The sequence below is a fragment of the Gobius niger genome (assembly GCF_951799975.1).
Source record: "Gobius niger genome assembly, chromosome: 5".
NCBI lineage: Eukaryota > Metazoa > Chordata > Actinopteri > Gobiiformes > Gobiidae > Gobius > Gobius niger.
This window is the reverse complement of record NC_136856.1, coordinates 3,721,257-3,748,637: the sequence shown is the minus strand read 5'-3', so window position 1 is coordinate 3,748,637 and position 27,381 is coordinate 3,721,257. Positions and strand designations below refer to the sequence as shown.

Below are 27,381 nucleotides of genomic sequence, written 5' to 3'. Positions count from 1 at the left end.
TGAAGTGCCGTCATCCATGAGCTTAATATAGAAGCTGCAGTTACACGTATAACCTGAGGTGGCAGCAGTGAGTATAAAGCTGAGGACTTCCATACAGCCCCTTTAAACCCTCTGTGAGGTGAATGAGTGTCAGAAATTGGCCTGAGCTGCAAACCCTCTGTTTTTTCCCCTCTCTCTGCAGGTATGGCGAGTGTGAGCTGTGTTCTCTCTGAGGATCAGCTCCTGTGCTCCATCTGTCTGGAGGTCTTCACTGATCCAGTCACCACTCCATGTGGACACAGCTTCTGCAGCATCTGCATCAACAAATACTGGGACAACTGCGACCACTGTCACTGCCCTGTGTGTAGAGAGAAGTTCAGCTCCAGACCAAAGCTAAAAACCAACACTTTTGTGTCTGAGATGGTCACAGAGTTCCAAAAGAAGCGCCAAAGAGATGATGCAGAGCCAGAAACATCTGAATCAAACCCAAAAGTGAAGAAGTTTCAAGAGACGCACCGACCGAACATGGAGGAACGCATTTGCCCCGAACATGGAAAACCATTTCTGCGGCTCTTCTGTAGAGACCACTCTCATCTCATCTGTGCCCGGTGTTTTGCATATCATCAAAAACAGAACATTGTCTCACTGAAGGAACAGTGTGAGGAGGAGCAGAGCGAGCTGCAGCAGAAGATCCAAGAGAGAAGAGAGAAAATCCAGGACCTGCAGAGGTCTGTGGAGCTCAGTCAGGAAAACGCAGACAGAGAAGTGAAGGAGGGGGTCAAGTTCTTCAATGATTTGATGAAATGTGTTAAACAAAGTCTGGATCAGTTTGAAAAAAGCATCAATAAGAAGCATCAGGAAATAAAGAAAAGGGCAGAAGTGTTAACAAAAGAAATAAAATCAGAAATCTCAGCTCTGGAGCAGAGACGAGCGCAGATGGAAGTTATTTGGAGCTCTGAAGATTATTTTCATTTTGTCCAAACCTTCACTTTAAAACCTGCTCCGAAGATGAACGACTGGACTAAAGAATCAGTCCGAGCTCCATCGTACGAGGGCAGAGTGGCCATAGCTGTGTCTGAGCTGCAAGTGAAAAAACTCAATCCAAAAATTAAAGAAAAAATGAATGCTGAACTGAAACAAGCGAAGACACATGCAGTTGATGTGACTCTAGATCGAAATACCGCCCATCCAGAGTTAGTTGTTTCTAAAGATAACAGAGAGGTTTATTACTCAAACCAAACACAGGAGCTTCCGTACACCCCTGATCGGTTTCTGATGTGGCTTTTTGTTTGTGGCAAACAGAAGTTCTGTTCTGGAAGGTTTTATTTTGAAGTTCAGGTCAAAGGAACCACTCAGTGGTGGTTAGGAGTGGTCAAAGAGTCAGCAGACAGACACCACCAGACCCCTGAGAAGATGACAATAGAAAATGGATTCTGGTACTTTTATAGTGAAGATGTACATAAAGATCTGTGGTCTGCTCCAGAGAAAGTCGGGGTGTTTGTGGACTATGAAGAGGATCTGATCTGTTTCTTTGATGCAGATTCATCACAGCTCATTTACTCCTTCACTGACTGCTGCTTCACCGGGAACCTCCTCACACTGATCAGTCCAGGAAATAATACATATGGCAACAACTCTGCCCATCTGACACTCACACCTTTCACTCTTGAGGAGGAAGAGTTGGAGAAGGCGCAGGCAGCTCAAGTATCTACACCAGGGCTCTTCAATTACTTTTGTCACTGGGCCAGATTTGTGGGAGGTCATTGGCCACTGGGCCGGTCAGTCGGTGAGCCGACCACTGCCACCAAACATATTCATAGTTTTGGGATAAATAAATGATCATTTCATTATCATCAATGCTTGAATAGAATAGAATTGGGCATAAACTCAAGAGTTGTATTATATTCCACCATTTTAGGCTTTACAAATATTGCAATAACATATTAATATAGAATAATAAAGAGACTAATAAAAAGCTAGGACTACTCTGAGTACTAAACCAGGATTAAACCAGGGCAAAACATGATCTATCAGGGCTAAGGCAGGACTAAATCCCATCTAAACCAGACCAAAGGCCTGATACAGAATAAGAGTTACATGTGAGACCAGCAACAACATGAGTAACTCCTGCTCAGCCACTGCTCCTCAGCTGGGGGACATACGCTGACCAAACCCCTGAGCCGCTGTTCTGTCCAGACCTCCAGCTTTATGATCAAAGTGAAAGAAGCTCCTCCACATATTCAGCCTCTCTTTTGCCTGTTAACTTCACAAAGAGCATCTCTGCACTTGTACATTTCCCACAAAGACGTATCGAATGAAGTCGGGGGAGAAAGGAAGAAAATGCACCTGCCAGATTCATGATTCAGATGTTATTTAGGTAAGTTAGAGCCCAGAGAGCAAGATTTAGCGCTGACCGGTTAAACACGCGCTGCAGGTGCAGTTCACTTATCCAAAACTCACATCGTCCGCTTTACAAACATCCACAACTGAACTGGTGTTTCTGACCTGACAGTCGCTGGTCAAGCCCTTTGTAACGATGCAGACGACAGGGAAACATGTGGTCATCTGCGGCGGTGCGCGAAGAGAGCTGCTTCTGCGCGGGATAATCCGAACAAAAGTCCAAAAACACGCTGCACACTGTCCTTGTGCTTCGGTGTAGAAAACCTGTCAGTCCGTCCAACGATCAGCTCCTGTTTACTCAGTTTACACTGTTTTAAAGAGCCATGTTTTCATTTGAGCCGCGCTGTAGGAGAGACGCTAGCCAGATTTTGGCGGGCCAGGGTTGGCGGGCCGGAACTTGCCCGCGGGCCGCCTATTGAGTAGGCCTAATCTACACCTTCTGCTCTACACTCCTGAAGTGACCTTTGCCCTTTGTGCCTTTTATGTTATTGTGAGTATACATAGTCTCCCCTTGGCCCTTCCCTTTGGTTCTGTTTACCAGAACACGGTATTAAGGGAATACCTGGGGCCCGGGAGAACTGTGAGCTAGTGCGTGGCTGCTCGTGGTTTCTTATTCTTATTCTGGGCCTGGTTCTAATTGGACTGAGTCTAAGTTTACCTTTAGTTTAGCCATGGATTTAATTTAGAGTTTTAATTCTTTTGTTTCCTTAAAAAAATACTAACCAGTCAATGTTCCTATTATGAATACTGTACATTCCTTCAATCTTCTGTTTCAGTCGCTCCCCTCTCCTCCACAGCCTTCCAGGTTTCACTGTATTTAATCACGTTTACCGTCCCCACTCTGTAAACTAATCTCCTCTTAGGGTCAAAGTCAAAGATTGTGTTTATATTACTTGTTATAAATATGCAGTTTAGGCCTTTCTTCTGCAGAGGACATCCTGGAAAGTCACAGAGCTCTTTCTAAAGGGTAGTTTTTCTCCTTCGAGGGAAACATCTGAATACATTTCCTGCATTACGTTGTTCTATAAATAAACTTGCTTTCACTGTGCAATATTGAATAAACAAAACTTCACATGAACGTCTCATCTTTTTTTTTTTCCTGGGAAAGTGGGATCCCCGAGATGAGCAGTGGGCACAGGAGGCAGAATATGTACTCAAGTAAGAGTAACGTTACTTTGAAACAACTTTACTCAATTACAAGTATGAAGTAATGACCCCCAAAATAAAAAAAAGTGAGCAAAAGTAAAAAAGTACTTCAAAAATGTTACTTAAGTACTGTGAGTAACTGAAAAGTCTGATTTATTTTCAATGATGCCATGAAATGTGTGAAACAAAACATAAAATCCTGTGGAAATCGTGAATATTTACATAGAATTTTCCCCAAAAAATGGCAGAAAATACAGAAATACTAAATAATTATAAAGAACAAGGAGCACGAGACAAACTACATCTGCTTTATCGATCAAAATGAAGCATTAGCCGCTTAGATATTATTATTTTTACTCAAGTAAGAGTACAGATACTTCATTAGAATTTTACTCAAGTAGACGTTAAAAGTGTCGTATGATAAAACTACACTTTCTTCAAAAAGTTGTAATGTGCTCTGTACAATGTGTAATAACTTGTACCTGTGGGTTAGATACACAATGTAGTAATATGTATTTGTAGTTTGTAGTTACATCATGTAATAAGACATAACTCTAACCTTAAGCCTGAAGGGTCTCCTGTCCTATTACATTATGTACTTACAAAGTACTAATACAAGTTATTAGTATTGTGTATAACCCATAGGTACAAGTTATTACACATTGTTACAGAGCTCATTACATTGTACTAAATGTAGTTCGGTACACTGTATGAAGGTAGTGTAAATAAAGTGATGCCAAAAAGCTAAACTTCATATATTTCACTGATCAAAGCAGATACTGTAGCTGTACTGCAGTACTACAGCGACTTTCTCATGTGAGTTTATTTTTTTTATAGTGTATTGTGTTTTTTTTTATGTTTCACTTTGATAAAACACTAAAGCACTTGTAATTTCCACTTCACAAAAGGATCGTCTTTCCCAGAGCACATGAAGGCAGCATAAATCACATAAAACTGAAACATTATTCAGAGTCAAAGGTTAATGCTGACTCTGCGCTAAAGCTAAAGAGAGTCTATACATCCATGAACAGCCTGGACAATAAGAAAGTGTGAGGACGGACTGTAACGTCTGCATCTGCACTTTTCTACAGAGTCTCACACAACACACCACAGCAGCATGCTATCACCTCAGAACTATTCACCTCAGAACTATTCACCTCAGAACAATTCACCTCAGAACAATGCAGGGGAGCATGCCTCGCCTCGCCTCGCCTCGCCGACACAGGAGGCTCTTTCACTGGCCGCTTCAACGATCATTTACTGTGTCATTTTCAAAAGAATGAACATGTTTGGAAAAAGGTACATCTTTTACTAAGTTACTTTTCCAAAAGTCACAGTGCGTTACTATTTTGTCATTTTCCTTTCTTTTGGTTGCAAGGTTCACGATTCCAGCCTGAAGACCACGGCATAAACATAAACAACACTGCAGGGAGGAGAGAGAGGAGCGTTTTCTCACTGTAAAAACTGAATACTCACTATTATTAAAGATCACACTCTGTGCTGATAATAAAGTGTTAGACGATCGAGCTTCAGAGGCTATATCCTGCTTTCAAACATACCAGACCGACAGAGAACGTCCCACCAGCTGATGCAGGAGGAGGAGGTTATGATCTTTGTCTTACTTTAGTTTATTTCAGCAGTTTACATTTTCTCTCTCTCCACAGTTTCACAATCATACAGTTAGTGGAAGCTCAAAGTGAGTGGACTGAAGCCAACCCCGGGTCAGTGCCATGAGGTCAGACACATCCGTAATCTTAGTGAGAAACGTGTTTCGCTGCAGCACCAGGTGAACAGCAGTGCACTGAAGTGAATCAGACTCCACCAACAGCAGTAATGTAGCGCCCACTAGTGGTCAGAGACCTAAACTAAGGCAGATGTCACTATAGTGTATTCTACAATAAAATACTACTAAAATAAACTGAATAAGTAATATAAGTTATTTTCAAAACCAAGTAATCAGTAAAGTAACTAAGTAGTCAGACTAAATCCCTTAACCCCCACCGCAACCGAGCACATTTTCTCCACTTCAGCTTTACCCAAACCTAAAAGCTTCTTGACTTACAGGCTCAGTGTAACGCCTCATTTGAAAGCCATCATATTTTTGGTGCTATTTTGTCACTTTTTTGTTCTTTTTTGTTACTTTTTCATAATTTTTTGTCACCAGTTTTGCTGCATTTCTGTCGCTCTTTTGATGTTTTTTCAAGAAGCTTTTAGATCTGGTTAAAGTCAAACCGAAGAACACATGCTCTGTTAAGGCGGGGGATTAAACAGAAGCTGATGGAAAATGTGGATATTTACAACTTTTAAAGGGACTATACGGAGTTTAAAAATGTTAAAACTAAGTATTTTCCTCCCCCGACATGTTCCTCCATGTCCTAATGACCTGTTTACCACAACTGCCTCTAAAACCCTGCACTGTCGCTCACAAAGGTGTTACTTCGGGTCTGAAGTGCCGTCATGCACGAGCTTAATATAGAAGCTGCAGTTACACATGTGACCTGAGGTGGCAGCAGTGAGCATAAAATGGCAAAAACGTCATTTTTATGGACAATAGGTTTTGCAGCTTTGAAGTGAGAGCAGTTTAGAGCTGACATTAAACCTGTGAAGTTAAATGGACTCTACAGACACAGATTTCTGGATGACGACACCAACTCATGACATCAGCAGGTAAAACAGCCTGTTCTCAGGCTTCATAATACAGACTGGATATGGAGGATTACTCACAAATAATTGAATGAAACAAAACACAACTCCTGATTTGATTTTCATGAAGGAAAAACTACAGCATATATGAACTACAATAACCAACATAGCATCAAATCCTGTTTAACCTCTTACCACGAGCCTAAACCAAATGCATTCTGTCCTCTTTGGCCATTATAGAGGCCTGTGTAACGCCTCATTTGAAAGCTAAGACCCACAAAACTGATCTTTTTCCTCGCGTTGTTGCTGTGTCACCTTATTTTGTGTTTGCAACATTTTTGTTGAATCTTTGTCATTTTTTTGTTGAATTTTTGTCACATTTTTGTTGAATTTTTGTCATTTTTTGTTGAGTTTTTGTCACATTTTTGTTGAATTTTTGTCACATTTTTGTTGATTCTTTGTCATTTTTTTGTTGAATTTTTGTCAATTTTTTGTTGAATTTTTGTCAATTTTTTGTTGAATTTTTGTCATTTTTTTGTTGAATTTTTCTCACATTTTTGTTGAATTTTTGTCACATTTTTGTCACTTTTTGGTTGAATTTTTTTCACATTTTTGTTGAATTTGTGTCACTTTTTGGTTGAATTTTTGTCACTTTTTGGTTGAATTTTTTTCACATTTTTGTTGAATTTTTGTCATTTTTTTGTTGAATTTTTGTCTCATTTTTGTTGAATTGTTGTCAAATTTTTGTTGAATTTTTGTCATTTTTTTGTTGAATTTTTCTCACATTTTGGTTGAATTTTTGTCACTTTTTGGTTGAATTTGTGTCACTTTTTGGTTGAATTTTTTTCACATTTTTGTTGAATTTTTGTCACTTTTTGGTTGAATTTTTGTCATTTCTTTGTTGAATTTTTGTCACTTTTTGGTTGAATTTTTGTCATTTTTTTGTTGAATTTTTGTCACTTTTTGGTTGAGTTTTTTGTCACATTTTTGTTGAATTTTTCTCACATTTTTGTTGCGTTTACATCCTTGTTTTCTTCTCATTTTTGTGGCTGTTTTGGTGCTTTTTTCCCCAAGAAGCTTTTTGATTAGGGTAAAGAACTGGATGAAATGGGATCTGTTCAGGTGGGAGTCAAGAGGTTAAATGAGGTTTTATAAACTCTGACTTCATGGAGACTATTTCTGTGCCGCACATTCGACTCGACACAAACATAAGCGGTTTGCCACACAAAGGCAAAGGGCCGGAGCAGAAGAATCAGAGAGGGACTGGGAAAGATATATAAGCGTATTAAAGAATATAGTTAAAATTAAACCAGGCCCAGAAGGTGGAAATGGACAATCATTGACTTTTTCCTGCAGTATCTAATTAAAAAAACCTACATTAGCAGAAGCAAAGAGTCTAACAGTTTGTATAACAGTGTATTTTGCAGAACGTGTTTCAAAATCCTGCATCATTTCTTTCCCGCTGCTTCGTCGACCTTGACAAACCAAACTCACATCCTCTTCATCCCTCAGTCTGTCACAAACAACTCTACTCTCTGCATTTTTCCACATCTGTCGCCTTTCACAAACTCTGCCAGCTCCGGCCAAACAATGACACAAGAAAGCCCCCAAATGGATTTATGAAGCGCTGTCTGCAGTTTTCCAGAGAAGGGAGCGTTTGTGCGGCGCGTTGTAAACTCATTATGAGCCACAAACGACACGCGGCGGCGGCGGCGGCAGAGTCAACACACGGCGTCCCCGCGGTCGCCTCACGTGAACCCTCGAGTTTGGACTCGGTCACATCAGGTCAGGATTCATTTTACTGTTCAGAAGAACTTTTTACATGTGGCCTGACTCATTTGATCCAAGTCACTGAGAAGCAGGAATCAGAAACTGCAATTCAATATGCAAATGAGCATTGAGCTGTAGAAATACTTCTTAACCTCTTACCACCCGCCAAAACCAAGTGCATTCTTCTCCTCTTTGCCATTGTCGTCACTTTTTATTTCCCTTATGTGTTTTTGCCATTTTTGTATTACTTTTCTGCTGGATTTTTGTCACTTTTTTCTGGATTTTTGTCACTTTTTTCTGGATTTTTGTCACTTTTTTCTGGATTTTTGTCTTTTTTCTGCTGGATTTTTGTCTCTTTTTTGCTGGATTTTTGTCACTTTTTTGCTGGAATTTTGTCTTTTTTTGCTGGATTTTTGTCACTTTTTGCTGGACTTTTAGCATTTTTTTGCTGATTTTTTGTTATTTTTTTGCTGGATTTTTGACATTTTTTGTTGGACTTTTAAAAAAAAATTTGCTGGATTTTTGTCTTTTTTTGCTGGATTTTTGTCTTTTTGCTGGATTTTTGTCTTTTTTTGCTGGATTTTTGTCTTTTTTCTGCTGGATTTTTGTCTTTTTTTGCTGGATTTTTGTCTTTTTTCTGCTGGATTTTTGTCTTTTTTTGCTGGATTTTTGTCACTTTTTTGCTGGATTTTTGTCTTTTTTCTGCTGGATTTTTGTCTTTTTTTTGCTGGAGTTTTGTCATTTTTTAGCTGAATTTTTGTAATTTTTTTGCTGGATTTTTGTCTTTTTTCTGCTGGATTTTTGTCTTTTTTTGCTGGATTTTTGTCTTTTTTTTGCTGGATTTTTGTCTTTTTTCTGCTGGATTTTTGTCTTTTTTTGCTGGATTTTTGTCACTTTTTGCTGGATTTTTGTTACTTTTTTCGCTGGATTTTTGTTATTTTTTTGCTGGACTTTTATCATTTTTTTGCTGATTTTTTGTTATTTTTTTGCTGGATTTTTGACATTTTTTGCTGGACTTTTAACATTTTTTTTGCTGGATTTTTGTCATTTTTTTGCAGGATTTTTATGTTTTTTGCTGGATTTTTGACATTTTTTTGCTGGATTTTTGACATTTTTTTACTGCCCTTTTGTCATCTTTTTGTTGAGTTTTTGTCTCAAACTTTTTTTTTTAGATGAAAGAAGAGAGTCTAATCTTTGTTTCGTGTTGACATAGACCAAGACCTACATTTTCTGTGGGTCTTGAAAAAACAGTCAAAATCCTGAAAAACCTCTGGCAGTGGGGAGCTCTCCGATTTGAAAATGACTGGCAGTCAATGAGTTAAAGGGACTAGATGCAAGTTGATCATTTTTATACTCACTACTGCCACCTCAGGCCTTTTTTGTAACTGCAGCTTCTATATTAAGCTCGTGCATGACCTGAGTGCAGGGTTTTAGAGGCAGTTGTGGTGAACAGGTCATGAGGACATGGCTGGAACATGTCGGGGGAGGAAAACGCTTTTTTGTTTTGCAGTTTGAGCTGCACGAGACACACGTGGAGTTTGTTTATAGCGACTGCAGCACAAACAAACACCATTCTTCTGCAGCTTCTTCTGATCGGCTGCGGCTAAAGGGAGCGAGGCTCGATCATCCTGATTGGCAAACAAGTCCATCACTCAAACAGCGGAGGTGCGAGGCCGGCCGGGGGAGATGAGGTCACTGCAGAAGCTCAAACCTCAATTTCAACACGATAAAGGTCAATCATGCAGCAATGTCCTTAACTTACACCAATCCTTTCCTGGCACAAAACTGTCTCACCAGAGTCTTACTGGCGACTAATTAGATGTTGGAGAATTTGTCCTTGACTTTCCAATTCTCTCAAGACATACTGTTTGCCTCCCTTTGCTGCACCGGCTTCCATCTCTCTCACTGTCAGTTCCCCTGGTATAACTGTATTGTTATTCTAAGGCTCAGCATATTATATTCTCTTCTTCTGGAAGCTCAGTCAGACTTGGTGATTCACTGTTCACTGTTCGATCGTCTCCAGGCCTGGATTGATGATCATAAACCTCTCCTCGACATCCAGATTTTGTCTACAGCCTTTTTTCTTACACATTTTCATGAGCTGTGGCTGATTCCCGCTCTTAACCCCTTAGCTCCCACCAGAACTGAGCACATTTTCTCTAGTTTGGCTTTACCCCAATCCAAAAAAAGGTGAGAAAATAGCGACAGAACTGAGACGAAAACAATTATGAAGATGTGACAAAAAAGTGAGAAAACTTAAACAAAAAACTGACAAAAAATTGACAAAAATTTGAGAAAAAAAAAATGAAGAAAAGTGGCAAAGAAATGACAAAAATGTGACAAAAAAATTGACAAAAAGACCAAAAAACAACAGAAAGTGAAAAAAAATGATGAAAAATGTACAAAATATTGATGAAAAAATGATGAAAAAGTGGCAAAAATGTCACAAAAAATTGACAAAAAAAGGACACAATTTTTTCAAAAAACTACAAAACAAGACCAAACAATGACAAAAAATTGACCAAAAAATGATGAAAAAAATGAAGAAAAAGTGGCAAAAAAATGACAAAAATTGACAAAAGGACAAAAAAACGACAGTAAATATAAAAAATGACGAAAAATGTACAAAATATTGATGAAAAAGTGGCAAATATGTAAAAAAAAAATGGACAAAAAAGGCCATTTTTTACAACAACAAAAAAAAGACCAAAAAATGACCAAAAAATGACAAAAAAAATGATGAACATGTGACAAAAAGTGACAAAATATATACTATTTGACAAAAAAATTACAAAAAAGTTACAAAAATTAGTTGAAAACCCCTCCAAAAAATGATGGAAAAATAATCTGATGACGTGAGGAAAAAGATCCATTTAGATGACTTTTGTCGATCATTTTTACACTGGCCTACAGGATTTGGGTAAAGCTGAACTGGAGAAAATGCTCTCGGTTCAGGCGGGAGTTAAGAGGTTAAACTATAAAACACAAGCCAGAATATGAACGCCTGTTTTGTTGAATCTTGACCCCAGGCAAACTTCACCGTGGGGTGTTTAGCTCAACATCGGTGCGGTTTGTTCCATAGGATTAAATGTGGGTTCGTTCAGGACACGGAAACTGAGGCGAGACTCAAGAGCCTGGAAAATACCGACGTGCAAACAGCTGGACATTTAATCACAGATCACAGCATCAACAGAAGAAGAATGAGTAATCACACTCTCATCGTGCTCTTAACCTCTTCACCCCCACCTGAACACAGCATGTTTTCCCCAGTTTGGCTTTACCCCAATCTAAAAACTTAAATATGTATCTTTATTTGGGATAACGTTTCATTTTACCCCCTCTTTGCTGACAGCTTCGAACATGACCATATATGGGCAGCTCCAAAGATGAAGTGAGGAGAACCACAGACAGAAGACTAAACTAAAACAATAAAATCAACCTCTTAACCTGAACCGAGCGCATTTTCTCCAGTTTGGCTTTACCCAAATCTAAAAGCTTCTTGAAAAAAACACACATGGATGGTTTATACTAACTCTCTCCCATTCAATCTCAACTAGCTGAGACCCGGCCTTCGGCTGGGCCTCGCTAGTCTCCACATTTGATATTGTAAGATTATGAGTTATTACAAAGAAATGTCCACTATAGTCCCTATACCGTCACTCAGTATAGCTGTAGACCCGCACTAAGTAGACCAGTGGTTCCCAACCCATTCCAAAAACTATGGCCACTACAAATGTATAAAAGAATGAATGCTAAAAATAATTTCAAACACAGTGCAATTGGAGTGTTTGATGCACCCGTACTCCTGTCTTACATTTGTTGATTTTTACTCATGACCCTTTGACCAGACAAAAGCTCGGAGTCTCTACAATCCCAGAACCGCTGTAATGACTGTATGGTCTAGTGCAAAGTTACCTGCTCCTGCATTGTGCAGAAAGGAGTGAGCCCGGTGTCCAGAGCACCAGCAGAATGAGCGACTACAACGACTATATGTTCTCTAAACTCAGGAAATAGAATTCAAGAGACAGTGGAATGTATGGATAAATATTAGGGGTTCAGCTCTCACGGTTCGGTTCACGGTGCAGGACCGGTGGTTTGGGGCATCACGGTGCAAGTGCAATCTAAAAAATAATAAGTTCGTTTTGAAATGAAATAGCCTAATGATCGTTGTTAGACAGTATTTATAACCTTAGAATGAAATTGGCAATGCTTTCAAAGCTGCTTTATAATAAAAAACCTCTGGGCTCACAATACGTGAAAGCAAAATAGAAAACAAATGGTACAGCAGCAAAGTAATACAAAAAAAAAGCAACGCAGTGCAGGCCATGCGCTCGTTCAGCGGTAGTTTCATTTTCGCTTTCCGCACACGGAGGCTGAAGCACTCGGAGCAGCGCGTTTGTTTTGAAGCTCGCTTTGAAGACAGAATATGGCCAGGATTGGATCTTACGCACGTGTCCGCGCCTCTGACATTACGCAGCACTGGATCTATAATGAACCACAGCCTCGGTCACTGCAGGAGAGACTTAAACAAAGACCCGCAGATGTCATGTGTGTTGGAGGATGTAACTGTACCGGAGTGCACACACACACACACACACACACACGCACACGCACACGCACACGCACACGCACACGCACACGCACACGCACACGCACACACACACAGGCACACACGCCCGGCAGTCAGATCTCGTGCACTCGGGTTGTTGTGACGCCGGGTTGTCCTCGGACAGCAGCACCGCGGTCCATATTGACCTCTGGCCAATGCCGGTGGAGGGACCTACACGTGGGGAGGGACCTACACGTGGGGAGGGACCTACACGTGGGGAGGGACCTACACGTGGGGAGGGACCTACACGTGGGGGGTGCCCGCGGAATCCTGGGAAATAAACATGGTGGCGCCCTTATGGAGCTTAAGCCCCGCTCTACTCGCGATTGCGTTTTATATTATAGATGGCAAATAAGGATGCAGTACACTTTTTGGCCACCAGCCTCAAATCGGGGGCGCTGTTTCACTCCTTTCGCAAGTTAAGGAAACACTGTTGATTTTATCAATGACAGAGCGTCAACTTTCCAGTTTTCCAACTTTTATTGCAAAGGTTGTTACGTTAACAAAGGTACATGTAAAAAACTGACTTATAAAATAATTTAAAAGTCAATTATAAATTCGTTTATAAATGCCAAATTTTTTTATTTTTATTTTTTATATGTAAGAGGTTAAAGTGTTATAGACCTATTTAGAAATAACCTCTGCAAGTTTGTACATCTCCAGAAGACACACGTAAATAATGCTTTTTTCATCAAACGAGTGCTGCTTATCACTAACAACACAAATCCGATCCCATTGGTCCCTTTGTTCTGCCTGATGTCCCTGTATATTAAAAATAAAGGAGCATCATTCTGGACTTGTCAAGTGAATAATCTCCGCTGAGGCCGGTCTGCATGAATAACGGCCTCTTCTGAAGTGCTCCCTGACCTGAATCTGTGAAAGCACTAAACATATAATACAAATACATAAAAGCCCGTCCACTCGAAGCTCTCTCTTTATCTGCCGTCGACTGAAGGAGAACATCAGCCTCTGAAGGGTCAGAGCTGCTGTGAGGAGCGTCTATAGGAGCGTCATGCGTCCCAGGGGGGGGGGGGGGGGGTGAGATTATCATATAAGAGCTGACAGAGTGTGTTAGAACTGCAGGACAGAGAACAGGAGATGGACCTGAGGCTTCACACGAGTCTGTCCACACCTCCTGCCCCCTGTGGAGGAGGAGGAACGTCTCCGACACGAGGAGGAGCTTCAAGAGAGGCTTTCTTTCACAACCAATACAACGATCTTAGAATGTAAAAGGGCGAGTCTTTCTTTGTTTTAAATTATGATTATAGATACAGTAATAATATTTTAAGTTCCCGCATAAGTTTGGCGTGTAAATACATCTACAAACCATATGTTTTGCGTATCGACAAGCTAACAAATGGATGACGAAGTATAAAACGCAAATTATTGAAAAACTAAGAAGGATCTGCTGCTGATGCTTATGCGCCGAACTGTGCTTTAATTTTTGAACCTCATACTCCCGCCATTTACATCAACTTTGGATCAGAGAGTGATAGAGTCTTTCCAACGAGTCCACCTGGTCCTTCTACGCCTCCGGGAGCCGCTTAAGATCGCGATGAAGATTCATGAATCTACTTCAGAAGTAGAGGTTTCTCCTCCAATAGAAGTGTTGTGAGTGTTTCATGATGCACAGGCTTTGTTTTTGTTGTTTTTAATGAATAGATACTTATAATATAACACTAATCCACATCCAAAAAGTGTCCAAAAACAAAAAAACAACAACTACTATAGCATGCTATTTGGGTCAAGACACATGTGGAAATATAATGCGCCAAAGTTCATTCTTGCCTAGGGCGCCAAATGGGACGGGCCGGCCCACGCATGAACAATATATGGAGAAAATGGAGCCATTTTCCATCCATTTTCTTCCGCTTTATCGGGGCCGGGTCGCGGGGGCAGCGTCTCAGCAGAGATGCCCAGACCTCCCAATCCACACACACCTCCTCCACCTCCTCCCAATAGGACATGCCTGGAGCACCTCCTGAGGGAGGCGAGCAGGAGGTATCCGGAACAGATGCCCTAGCCACCTCAGCTGCTCCTTTCGACGTGAAGGAGCAGCGACTCTACTCCGAGCTCCTCCCGGGCCATGAATAACAATACCCTAATCCTAATCCCAAAAAACTGCAATGCTTAGTAATATTTAATGAGAATCCCTTGATATAAAGCGCTGCCGGTCTGCAGGGGCGGACTGGGACTTAAAACCGTCCCTGGACTCTGACCAGCACTTCCACAAAGACAGATGTTAACCTCTTACCACCCGCCTTCACCGACCGAGCAGATTTTCTCCAGTTCAGCTTTACCCAAATCTAAAAGCTCCTCGACTGGACAGCAACAGTGTAACACTTCTATTGAAAGCGATTCTAACTTTTTGTCATGTTTTTGTTGTTTTTTCATGACTTTTTTGGAGCTGTGTCATTGGTGCGATGGTTCGATGTGGAAAACAGTTCCAGCAGTTTTATCTAACTTTTTTGTCCTTTTTTCGTCAATTTTTTATCACATTTTTGTCACATATTGTCACATTTTTGTCATTTTTTCATCTAATTTTTGTCATTTTTTTGCTACATTTTGGTCATTTTTTTGTCACATTTTAGTCATTTTTTCGTCAATTTTTTAATCAAATTTTGGTCATTTTTTTGTCACATTTTTGTATTTTTTGTCATATTTTTATCATATTTTTGTCATATTTTTGGAATTTTTTTGTCACATTTTTGTCATTTTTTCGTCAATTTTTTTGTCAATTTCTTGTGGCATTTCTGTGACATTTTTGCCACTTTTCTTCAATTTTTCCTCACTTTTTTATCATGTTTTTGTTGTTTTTTCATTACTTTTTTGGAGCTGTGTCGTTGGTGCGATGGTTCCATGTGGAAAACAGTTCCAGCAGTTTTATCTCCATCAAAAATTAGCGATAACCTGGCCATATAGAACTTTTAAAAAATTGTTGGACCAACCGGTTTATTGGAAGATGTTTTTTAGTATCTTTTTCCTCACGTCATCAGATTTTCTTTCCAGCATTTTTTTGTTGGGTATTCAACTCATTTTTGTAACTTTTTTGTCCTTTTTTCGTCCATTTTTTATCACATTTTTGTCACATTTGTCACATTTTTGTCATTTTTTAATCAATTTTTTATCAAATATTGGTCATTTTTTGGTCACATTTTTGTCATTTTTTTGTCACGTTTTTGTCATTTTTTCGTCAATTTTTTGTCAATTTCTTGTGACATTTTTGTCACTTTTTCATACATTTTTTGTCACTTTTTTGTCAATGTTTTCTCACTTTTTTGTCACATTTCCATCATTGTTTTCGTCTCAGTTTTGTTGCTATTTTCACAGCTTTTTTCCAGAAGCTTTTGGACTGGACTGGAGAAAATGTGCTCGGTTCAGGTGGGAGTTAAGAGGTTAATTCATAGAATGTGGTGTGCATGCATGTGTGTGTATGTGTGTAGGTGTGTGTGTGTGTGTGTGTATGCGTGTGTATGTGTGTGTGTGTCTGTCTGTGTGTGTTTTGTTTTTATGCTTTGTCGATGTCAATTGTCCTGTCCTGTCATGCATGGTTTTAAGTTGAAATAAAAAATAAAAACAAAAAAAACAGTTCCAGCTCACACACACAGAAATCTGAGTGAACAAACTTTCCCTCCAAAGATCCAACACACTGACTGTCCTTTGTGTCGCCAAACAGAGCGTGAATCGCCTCGACTCGCTCTGCACGCGTGCAACGCCGGCAGATAAAAGTGAGCAGAGTCTCGCTCTTCTTTGACCCCGAGTCCCAGCGGTCTGAGCCTCGCAGCAAAGCCCGGGGTTTAGACTCATCTCTCTTCTGCCGCCATGAGGGAGTTCTCTCTGTCTCTGTCTCTCTGGAGCGTGGAAAACGGCGTGGAAAACGGCGTGGAAAACGGCGAGCGGCAGCTGAAGGGCAGGAACCGGGCGCCGCTTTACAGTATTTACGTGAATGGCAGGACATGTTAAACAAACAGCGGGCTGGTAATCACGAGGAAGCCCCGCAGACACCGCCCAAAATAAGGAACAAACTGTTTCCACTCCAGATTAGGAGGATTTTCTCCGTTGCCATGGCAACGACAAAAGCAAAGCTGTGTCGCCGAGTTTCTCCATTTTGGTTTTACTGGTTTAAAAATGTCCACAAAACCACACACGCACGAAGAAGAGTGGAAGGAATAAAAAGAAAGTTTGACGCACGGAATCTTGCATCAGGCCTGTGTGTCAATGATGATTCTGACTGAAGGTTTTAGTAGCCTAGTGTGCATGTTTTGGGACACAGGGAGAACATACAAACTCCACATAAATGTGAGGAAAAAAATGTATTGCAAGTTTTCAGACATTTTATGTTTTCAAAAAAAGCCTTTTTGTGCCTGAAAAGGCCCAAAGTGTGAAATCTGAATAATGGATTGAGCCAGATTTAAATGCACGGTTGTGTTTGTTGACATTCGTGTCCACTCACTACAATCAGGGACACAGGATGTTTCTCTTTTTTTGCAGAATCGTTCAATTGAAGCCACGAAGAACCCTCTCCATGTTGAAACTGCAGTATTGGTATTTTTAAAAGCGTAAACTTTCAAACCGGCTTGTTTAGGGAGATTTGGGAGCGTGCAGTAAAAAGGGGCGTGGCTTTGTCTGTGTGTATTTACTATGGCTGTCAACATTAAAAATAATTAATTGTGATTAATTTAATTATCCTATTTCAACCAAAAATATTTTAATTTTGTCCTTATATTCTACTTCATGAACCAAAAAGTTTGCCGTTTCTGTCCAAAAGGTTCAGCACAAAAGAAAATGTCTCTAAAAAGTGAGTTATCGATCCCGGGATCTTCAAAAATGGCTGAAGATCCCGGTGATCAGCTGCCGGGCTTTTCACATAAATATGAAACTGTGGCTTTGGTCAATAAAATGTGCCATCAGTAATCACATGCTTTAAATGTAAGTGTTTTATGTGGGATAAGTATTAAAAAAATGAATATAATTATTAGCCAAAAAAATAACTGTGATTAATCGGGATTAATCGCATTTCACAAGTGCGATTAATCGCCATTAAAAAAATGAATCTATTGACAGCCTTAGTATTTACAGACTGGGTAAACACCGGGTTGTGCTGGATGGACAAAGACTGTGTCAGACGAGCTGAACCGTGAACATGTTTGGAAGTGGATTTATTCATCAGGGATTCTGTGGCGCCGTTTCCTCATGAAGAGCCTTGATAGTAAAGCAGCGATCGCGGGACAGAGACGCTGACGCTCCCCAGACGGGACCACACTTTGACCAAAAGCTTCAGAGTTTAAAAAAAGTAAGTTTAGTCTCTTTTTATTCCGGTGGATTTTGCGTTTTTCGTTGATCTCTGACGTCTCTGTTTCCACGTTAGAATTTTCTCGTCTCCTGTTTCCTTGTGTTGTTTGGGGAGGAGGCTCCGCTGCTTTGGTTTGTGAGGGGGGGGGAACTTTACAGCGGGATGGCTTTATGTAAATGAACCCTGTTGTCCCAGAGAAGTGAGAACAGCCTGAAAGTTTAGAGGCCGATTCCTCTCTTTGACATATTTCCACTTCATAAATCCAGCATGCCACATCTTCTTCAAAATGCCCCAAATGGGTCGTGATGGGTCACAAATTTGCTACAAAGATTTTTTCAGAGGGGATTTTTAATATCTAATGCTTCTTTAAACCGATCTTTACTTTCTACTTTGAATACTTTATTTTCCAAAGCAAATACTTCAGTAATAATTTGACTGAACAACTTTTACCCTACAGCTCTGCATCGTAAGACTTAAACCACACTGTGAAGGTGAACGTCCACATTCTAGACGAGGCTGAGTTCAGTCGTGGCAGATTGAGCTTCTCCGGGGAGCGTTTATGAAGATAGTGCATCTGGGGTCAAACGCCTGGACTGTAAATGGCCCTAATCCGTATTTACATCGTCTCTGAGCGCGGCGGCTCCGTGAAACGCTTCCTGTGCAGAATGTGAGCAGCTGCCTCCCATACGCCGCCGCTCAGCCACTGTTTATGGAGGCTGGTCATTGTGTCGTTTCTGATGGAGAGAGAGACGGAGAGAAAGAGGCCCACAGAGACCCACACGGACCCACACAGACCCACACGGGCCCACACGGGCCCACACGGACCCACACAGACCCACACAGACCCACACGGGCCCACACGGGCCCACACGGACCCACACAGACCCACACAGACCCACACGGGCCCACACGGGCCCACACGGACCCACACAGACCCACACAGACCCACACAGGCCCATACAGATCCACACAGGCCCACACAGGCCCACACAGACCCACACGGACCCACACGGACCCCCACAGGCCCACACAGATCCACACAGGCCCATACAGATCCACACAGGCCCATACAGATCCACACGGACCCACACGGACCCACACAGACCCACACAGGCCCATAACGATCCACACAGGCCCATACAGATCCACACAGGCCCACACAGGCCCACACGGACCCACACAAATCCACAATCCAATCAGGAAGTCCAAACCTCGCTGACTAATGCGGTGAGGGACACAGGGCACCGGGACGGCTCCGGGAGACACTGAGGAGAAACGACTCAGGACCACAGAGGAAAGAAGCACCTCATTTACACTGAAGACGACTGCAGGTCACTGTCCACACGCTCCAGGACTCAGAGATGTTTGTTTAGACTCTTAACACCTGCCAAATCTATAAGCTTCTTGAAAAATGTCAAAAGAGTGACAAAAAAGTGACAAAAAAGTGACAAAATTAGACAAAAAAATCGACAAACATTAGACAAAAAAAGTAAAAAAAAAAGTAAAAAAAAAATGTGACAAAAATGTGACAAAAAAGCAGAAAAATTGCGATGAAAAAATTCTAACAATTTGACAAAAATGCGACAAAAATGTGACATAAATATGATTAAAAAAGTGACAAAATTGTGACAAAAGTGAAAAAAATGGGACAAAAAAGTGAAAAAACTGCTACAAAAGACAGAAAAACAACAAAAAACGATGAAAGATTTGACGAAACACCATCAACACAATGAAAAAGTTCTTAGGTCTTAGCTTTCAAATGAGCCGTTACACAGGCCTAGTCAAGACTCCAGTCAAGAAGCTTTTATATTTGGGTAAAGCTGAACTGGAGAAAAGGCGCTTGTTTAAGGCGGGGGTTGTTTTCCAGGCCGTTAACATAAGGGAGTGAATAAAGCAGAAGGAAAAAGGGCACTTCAGCTTCAGCACAATAAATAACAAAGATAATGAAGTCTGACGGTTATTACTACAATTGCTTAATGTTTGTCCTGCACAGACGATTAAGTAACGAGGAGGAAATGGAGTAAACGGCGTCGTGTGGCGCCACAGTGAGGCCGCGTTAATAAAACTCATGCATCATAGTTAGAGATGAAGAAAATAATGAGCTCTAATGTACCGGGCGACTCGTACTGGGAGAACGGACTGAAAAACTACTGCAAAATAATACATGTACAGCTTATAATCCAATATTCATGCTTTTTAAGTTATTGTAGCAGTAAGATAATAACACATTCCGTTGAATAGAGCAAATAATGAATATTCGGGGCAACAAGGCAATTTCGGGTCGATCAGGAGCCGCGATGTCCCGGACTTTGGGAATGTCTGGTATAAATGTTCACTAAAAGACATTATAAGTTTTCTGTTTGTTTTAAAGTGGACATGTCCTGCATATGGAGCTTAAAACTAGACTTAAAAACCTCAGCTTTCAATAACGTTTTATAATTTGATGTCTCTGCAAGAATGAGTTAGTAACAATGAAATGCAGGCGAAAGAGCTCCCCCTGCTGGCAGCTATAGGAATAATGTATTAAAGAATATCTTCCAGGTTGGACAGGGCGTGTGAGCAGCTCCAGCAGTGCGAGATAAACACTTCGAGCTCAGAACGGGGCGATAATGTTGGATTAGGGGCTTTAAAAATGTGGAGGACAGTTTTTGGGTTTTAACAGTGACGTGAGAATCAGGAAGTACAGAAAGAGGCGCTGACGCCGTAGAAGAAGACGATCAAAAACTTGTGAAAAGTCACATCTGGACTTTTTATATATATTATTACGTTTCTTTTCTTTTCTTTTTTTTTAGTCTGAGGGGGCGTGGTGTTAGTGTGACGGGGCGTGGTGTTAGTGTGGGGGCGTGGTGTTAGTGTGACGGGGCGTGGTGTTAGTGTGGGGGCGTGGTGTTAGTGTGAGGGGGCGTGGTGTTAGTGTGGGGGGCGTGGTGTTAGTCTGAGGGGGCGTGGTGCTAGTGTGAGGGGGCGTGGTGTTAGTGTGGGGGGCGTGGTGTTAGTGTGGGGGGCGTGGTGTTAGTGTGGGGGGCGTGGTGTTAGTGTGAGGGGGCGTGGTGTTAGTCTGAGGGGGCGTGGTGCTAGTGTGAGGGGGCGTGGTGTTAGTGTGAGGAGGCGTGGTGTTAGTCTGAGGGGGCGTGGTGTTAGTCTCAGGGGGCGTGGTGTTAGTCTGAGGGGCGTGGTGTTAATCTGAGGGGGCGTGGTGTTAGTCTGAGGGGGCGTGGTGTTCGTCTGAGGGGGCGTGGTGTTAGTCTGAGGGGCGTGGTGTTAGTCTGAGGGGGCGTGGTGTTAGTCTGAGGGGGCGTGGTGCTAGTGTGAGGGGCGTGGTGTTAGTCTGAGGGGGCGTGGTGCTAGTGTGAGGGGGCGTGGTAAGATTTTAGCATTTCTCTGAGTTTTTAAATGGTGAAAATCGATCGATAAGGACGGCTGAGAAACATCCTGTTAAAGTCTTCAATCCAGAACCAGGCTGTTTAAATGCACACGCCATAAAAAGAGATCGAGAACACGCGTGTTTCAAAACATGTCAACAATGTTGTTGTTGAAAATGTACTTGGAACAGAGATATTTATGCATTTGCCTCTTCACATAATGTTAGTGTCCGTCCAGAGAGGAGAGATGAGGAGAAAGAGGAGGAGAGAGGAGGAGAGAGGTGAAGAGAGGAGGAGACAGGTGAAGAGAGGAGGAGAGAGAGGAGGAGAGAGGAGGAGAGAGGAAGAGACAGGAGGAGACAGGAGGAGAGAGGAGGAGAGAGGAGGAGACAGGAGGAGAGAGGAAGAGAGAGGAGGAGAGAGAGGAGGAGACAGGAGGAGAGAGGAAGAGAGAGGAGGAGGGAGGAAGAGAGAGGAGGAGACAGGAGGAGAGAGGAGGAGACAGGAGGAGAGAGGAGAGAGGAGGAGAGAGAGGAGGAGACAGGAGGAGAGAGGAAGAGAGAGGAGGAGAGAGGAGGAGAGAGGAGGAGGAGAGAGGAGGGAGGAGGAGAGAGGAGGAGAGAGGAGGGAGGAGGAGAGAGGAGGAGATAGGAGGGAGGAGGAGAGAGGAGGAGAGAGGAGGAGAGAGGACGGAGGAGGAGAGAGGAGGAGAGATGAGGAGAGAGGAGGAGGGAGGACGAGAGAGGAGGAGAGAGGAGGAGAGAGGAGGAGGGAGGAGGAGAGAGGAGGAGAGAGGAGGAGGGAGGAGGAGAGAGGAGAGAGGAGGAGAGAGGAGGGAGGAGGAGAGAGGAGGAGAGAGGAGAGGGGAGGAGAGAGGAGGGAGGAGGAGAGAGGAGGGAGGAGGAGAGAGGAGGAGAGAGGAGAGATGAGGAGAGAGGAGAGAGGAGGAGAGATGAGGAGAGAGGAGGAGGATCTTTTTCCATGGGTGTATTTCCCCCGTTTTAGGTGATGCCTTTGGGCTTAGATCAGCTGATTTCAGTGCCATAACAAACGCTGCTGCACATGGTTCTTTTGGGACTCTTCACTATCGCGTGACAATGGCTCATATCTGCTCCGCACATTGGATCACTGAACCTGTTGCCGCGGTGACTGTTAAACCCGTTCCTCATGGGCGGGCGGCTGCGTGCATACCGCAGTACCATTTAAAGAGCTATGACCACGTTATCCACTTATAGCTCTGAAAATGGCGCTGGGGTCTACGGCATAACTTCTCCGGCCAAGTCTTCCGCTCTTCCAGCCTGGGTTCGAGGTGGTCCAAGATTCCAATCTGGTCTGAATCAAGTCCGGGCATCACAAAAGGGAAACAATGGCGGTCTGCGGGGAGAGTTAGCGACAGGTTTGCAAACATTCGGGCCGTTTCTCCGTGTCAGGACCAGAAAAATGCACTTTGTTTGGACATTTGAAAGGTCAAATATTGTCGCTGAACCACACGTTGCCCGCAGACGTACACTCTGTCCCGGGCTGCCATGATCACGGCGGGACGGGGGGCTTAGGAATCATGTGTTAAAGCTCTTTATTCTGTAACCGCTGTTTTGTAAAGCAAGGAAAGGTCATTTGAGTTTGTGACTTTCACCAACGCTGCTGTTTCTGACGAGGTACGACTTCAGATGGTCGGATATGGTTCCATCAGGCGACTCCAGGGCAGCTGTGGCTTCATAACTCGCCACCACTGAGTCTGGAACGAACAGTGCACCCAGCCTTTGAGATTGACTTTGAATTGAAGCACTTAGTTTTATATCTGTTGGATTTTGCACGGTGGCACAGTGGTTAGGTTTCGAGTTCGATTCCTGGGCCAGACGGGGCCTTTCTGTGTGGAGTCTGCATGCTTCCCCCCACTACTCAAAACTAGTCGCGGGACTCGATTAATTACAGATCCGTAATTAATGAATCGCATTTTAATCGAAAACCAAAAACAGCAATTTTTTGCACCTACATTTTTAGATAAAAACATAAGTTAATATTGTTAATCTGTAAAGTTATTCACGTAACAGAAGCAAAGTGTATTTATAACTAAATACATAACTAAGTGTTTTAGGAACTCTGATCACTCATGTAACCTGTAGAGTTTTACCCCAGTCCAAAAGCTTGAAAATAGCAACAAAACTGAGACATTGACATTGACAAAAAAATGACAAGAAATTGATGAAAAAGTGGCAAAAATGTCACAAAAATGTCACGAGAAATTGACAAAAAATTGACGAAAAATGTCAAAAAGCGACAAAAAAATGACAAAAATGTCTCAAAAATTGGATAAAATTTGACAAAAAAACGACAAAAAAACGACAAAAAATGTGACAAAAAGTGACAAAAAAATGACAAAAATGTGATAAAAAATTGACGAAAAAATGACAAAAATGTGACAAAATGTGACAAAAACATTACAAAAATGTGACAAAAAATTTATAAAAATGTTACAAAAAAATGACAAAAATGTGACAAAATGTTGCAAAAAAATAACAAAAATGTGATAAAAATTTGACAATAAATGAATAAAATGTGACAAAAATTTGAATACCCACAAAAAAAAGATGGAAAAAAAAATCAGATGACGTGAAGAAAAAGATCCTCCCAGTTCAGGCGGGAGTTAAGAGGTTAAACAGTAATAATAACGCCACACTTATATAAAAGTAAAAAATAAAGCAAAAGGGCCACAAAACAGCGCCTATAAGTGTTTAACAATAGGTGATGTTCACGGTTTAGAATGGGATGATGTCATAATGTCAGATGGAGGGCGGGGCCAATACAACTCTATGGGAGAAATGCAGTTTTTGCAAGAAATCTCCAAAACGAAAAATGACCAATGTTTTTCATCTTCGGTCAACATCACGCTCATGTTTACGCATATTGTCGCCACTTTTTGACGTTTTTCTGAGAAAATAATTGGACATTAGTTCATACGTGCTGACAGAGGAGATAATTAACTTCGTGACAGTTTTTGTTTCATGTGGATTCCTCCAGTAATGACTGAGATATGAGCCAAAAAACAAGTCAGTTTCTCCACCTCAATGTTAAACTCTAGGCTCTTTAGAATGTTGTGATGTCACGTGAACGCCACCTATAGGCTGCAAACAGAAATCAAATATCCTGACAAGGGTTCGGGTTATTGTGGCTCAGAGTGGGCGTGGCTGAAGTGCCGTCATGCACGAGTTTAATATAGAAGCTGCAGTTACGCGTATGACCTGAGGTGGCAGTAGTGAGTATAAAAATGACCAACTTGCATCTAGCCCCTTTAATACTACTACAAATATTTTACCCCCAACACTGAGGAAGAAGGATGTGTCTGAATGAATGGTGGTGGGCGGAGGGTCTGTTGGTGCAGATGTGCAGCCACACTTCTATCAGGCTGCCCCCGGGGACACTGGTGCTACAAAATAATGTATGAATAACAATGGATAAAGTTTGATAAAATTGCATAAAATAAGAATTAGAACTAACTCAACAAATCTATAACGGAATACAAAATAAAAGCTCAAGCTATTTGCCTCTTTGCATAGCGTTAGTGTCCGTCCAGAGAGGAGGAGAGAGGAGGAGAGGAGAAGAGAGGAGGAGAGAGGTGAGAGGAGGAGAGAGGAGGAGAGGAGGAGAGAGGAGGAGAGAGGTGAGAGGAGGAGAGAGGAGGAGAGAGGAGGAGAGGTGAGAGGAGGAGAAGAGAGGAGGAGAGGAGAAGAGAGGAGGAGAGGTGAGAGGAGGAGAAGAGAGGAGGAGAGGAGAAGAGAGGAGGAGAGGTGAGAGGAGGAGAGAGGAGCAGATGAGAAGAGAGGAGGAGGGGTGAGAGGAGGAGAGAGGAGGAGAGGAGAAGAGAGGAGGAGAGGAGAAGAGAGGAGGAGAGGAGAAGAGAGGAGGAGAGGTGAGAGGAGGAGAGGAGAAGAGAGGAGGAGAGATGAGAGAGGTGGGAGGAGGAGAAGAGAGGAGGAGAGAGGAGGAAAGAGGAAGGAGAGAGGAGGAGAGAGGAGGAAAGAGGAAGGAGAGGAGAAGAGAGGAGGAGAGGTGAGAGGAGGAGAGAGGAGTGGAGGAGGAGAGAAGAGAGGTGGGAGGAGGAGAGAGGAGGAGAGGAGAAGAGAGGAGGAGAGGTGAGAGGAGGAGAGAGGAGGAGAGGAGAAGAGATGAGAGAGGTGGGAGGAGGAGAAGAGAGGAGGAGAGAGGAGGAAAGAGGAAGGAGAGGAGAAGAGAGGAGGAGAGAGGAGGAAAGAGGAAGGAGAGGAGAAGAGAGGAGGAGAGAGGAGGAAAGAGGAAGGAGAGGAGAAGAGAGGAGGAGAGGTGAGAGGAGGAGAGAGGAGTGGAGGAGGAGAGAAGAGAGGTGGGAGGAGGAGAGGAGAATCTTTTTCCATGGGTGTCTTTCCCCCGTTTTAGGCGATGCATTTGGGCTTGGATCAGCTGATTTCAGTTTTCTGTTCACCGTGCCATAACAAACGCTGCTGCACATGGTTCTTTTGGGACTCTTCACTATCAGCCACACTTCAATCAGGCTGCCCCCGGGGGACACTGGTGCTACATAACAATAATGTATGAATAACAATGGATAAAGTTTGATCAAATTGCACAAAATAAAAAAAAAACAATTAGAACTAACTCAACAAATCTACAGCGCAATACAAAATAAAAGCTCAAACTATTACTGGGAAAATGAAGTTGATGCTGTTTATTTTGCATCTGGATTATACAGACATGAGGAGTATTCATGGGTCATCAATGAATTAATGAAGAAAGATCAGATAAAGCTCCAACCTTTGTGACCTACTTTCACACAAGAGTCACAGAGCCACGTATTCACACTCTGGAAGTTCACCCTGGAGAGAAGAAGCCATTTCAACACAGATGAAGAGAGCTTCCTCCACATGAACCCTGGGCGTTGTGGGACTGTGCACTGAACGAAGGTCAAAGGGACTCACTTGTGTGGAGCTGTGAGCGGCTCTAGACCGCCGCGGGCCTCGGTCACACCGGCACGGGCCGTGTGTTGCAGAACCAGAGCAGCAGCTTGGAGGCAGAGGAGCAGCCGCTGGACACCCAGGGAGGAGCAGCCGAGAGCGGGGACGAGAGGGGGGGGGGGGGGGGATGAGGAGAACCAGGGGAGAAGGAGAAGAAGGAGGTGCATGTATGTGTGTCAAAATGTGAACGTGGAGGAGGGAAAAAGCATGCAACAACGCCATGCAGAGGGGGAAGATGGGGGATGATTTGAAAATAGTCATGCGAATGAAACAACATGGGGGAACACGGTTGTGAAATGAATGATTTGTATTTGATAAATGGTAAAGTGTTTTGTGCATTCGGGAGGGCAGGAGAGGAGAGGGGGGAGAGGGAGAGAGAGAAGGGAAAAACAAGGTTAGTTTGGACCCTCAGAGCAGACTCATGGAAGCAATGTGTCGTTTACATGTATGGACTAATGTATATGCAAATAACAGTGGCATTTCTGAAGGACAAAAGGCAATTGATTTTCAGAACTGGTCAAAAAGCGTGCGCTTGTTTTGACTGTGACATAAAAAAAACAACATGTAAACAGCCTTGGAAAGAGCAGCTGCTGTTTGCTTTGGTGAACATTTCGTTTTATTTTCATTTATTGGTTTATTTGGTCGGGACAAAACCCATTTACCAAAACAAAACAAAAAAACAATAAAAACAAAGTGTAGAATCAAATGAATGAGTTTGGATGTAGATGTTTAAATACAAGTGCTTCTTCCCTCCCTGCGCCTTCACCCCTTTCCTTTTTCACTTCCCGCCATGAGCACAGTCTCCAGTGAACAGGACATGAAGGTTTTGTCAGGAAATCTGAACTTCTGAGTGGATCGGATGTGAAAGCTCCTGGTGTGTTTCTATAGCTCTGCTTTCTCATCGTTCTCATTGAATAAGGGTCGTTCTTTTGTCAGTGCATTCATAAAACAGCAGTGCCTCAGTGTGGGAGCAGCAGCACTGGTATCTTTAATGGTCTCATCCATCTGTCTGTCTGTCTGTCTGTCTGTCTGTCTGTCTGTCTGTCTGTCTGTCTGTCTGTCTGTCTATCTGTCCATATATCCATCCATCCATCTATCTATATATCCATCCATCTCCATCGATCCATCCATCTCCATCCATCTATACATCCATCCATCCATCTATATCCATCCATCTATATATCCATCCATCCA

General features: G+C 42.4%; 2 protein-coding genes across 2 annotated transcripts in view; one reads left to right on the top strand and one right to left on the bottom strand.

The window, feature by feature from the left end:
• htr4 (5-hydroxytryptamine receptor 4) overlaps window positions 1–27,381 on the bottom strand; it is a 356,392-nt gene that overhangs the window by 88,965 nt on the left and 240,046 nt on the right. The window contains exon 7 of the mRNA XM_079556259.1: window positions 26,152–26,258. Coding sequence (XP_079412385.1) covers window positions 26,195–26,258 — 64 coding nt within the window. The 3' untranslated portion in view covers window positions 26,152–26,194. The remainder of the gene's footprint in view (window positions 1–26,151; window positions 26,259–27,381) is intronic.
• Window positions 184–2,968, top strand: LOC306963449 (E3 ubiquitin-protein ligase TRIM21-like; the record flags this gene model as incomplete). Its single annotated transcript, XM_079557016.1, has 2 exons — window positions 184–1,683; window positions 2,921–2,968. 2 exons carry the CDS (start codon window positions 184–186, stop codon window positions 2,966–2,968), a joined length of 1,548 nt encoding a protein of 515 aa, XP_079413142.1.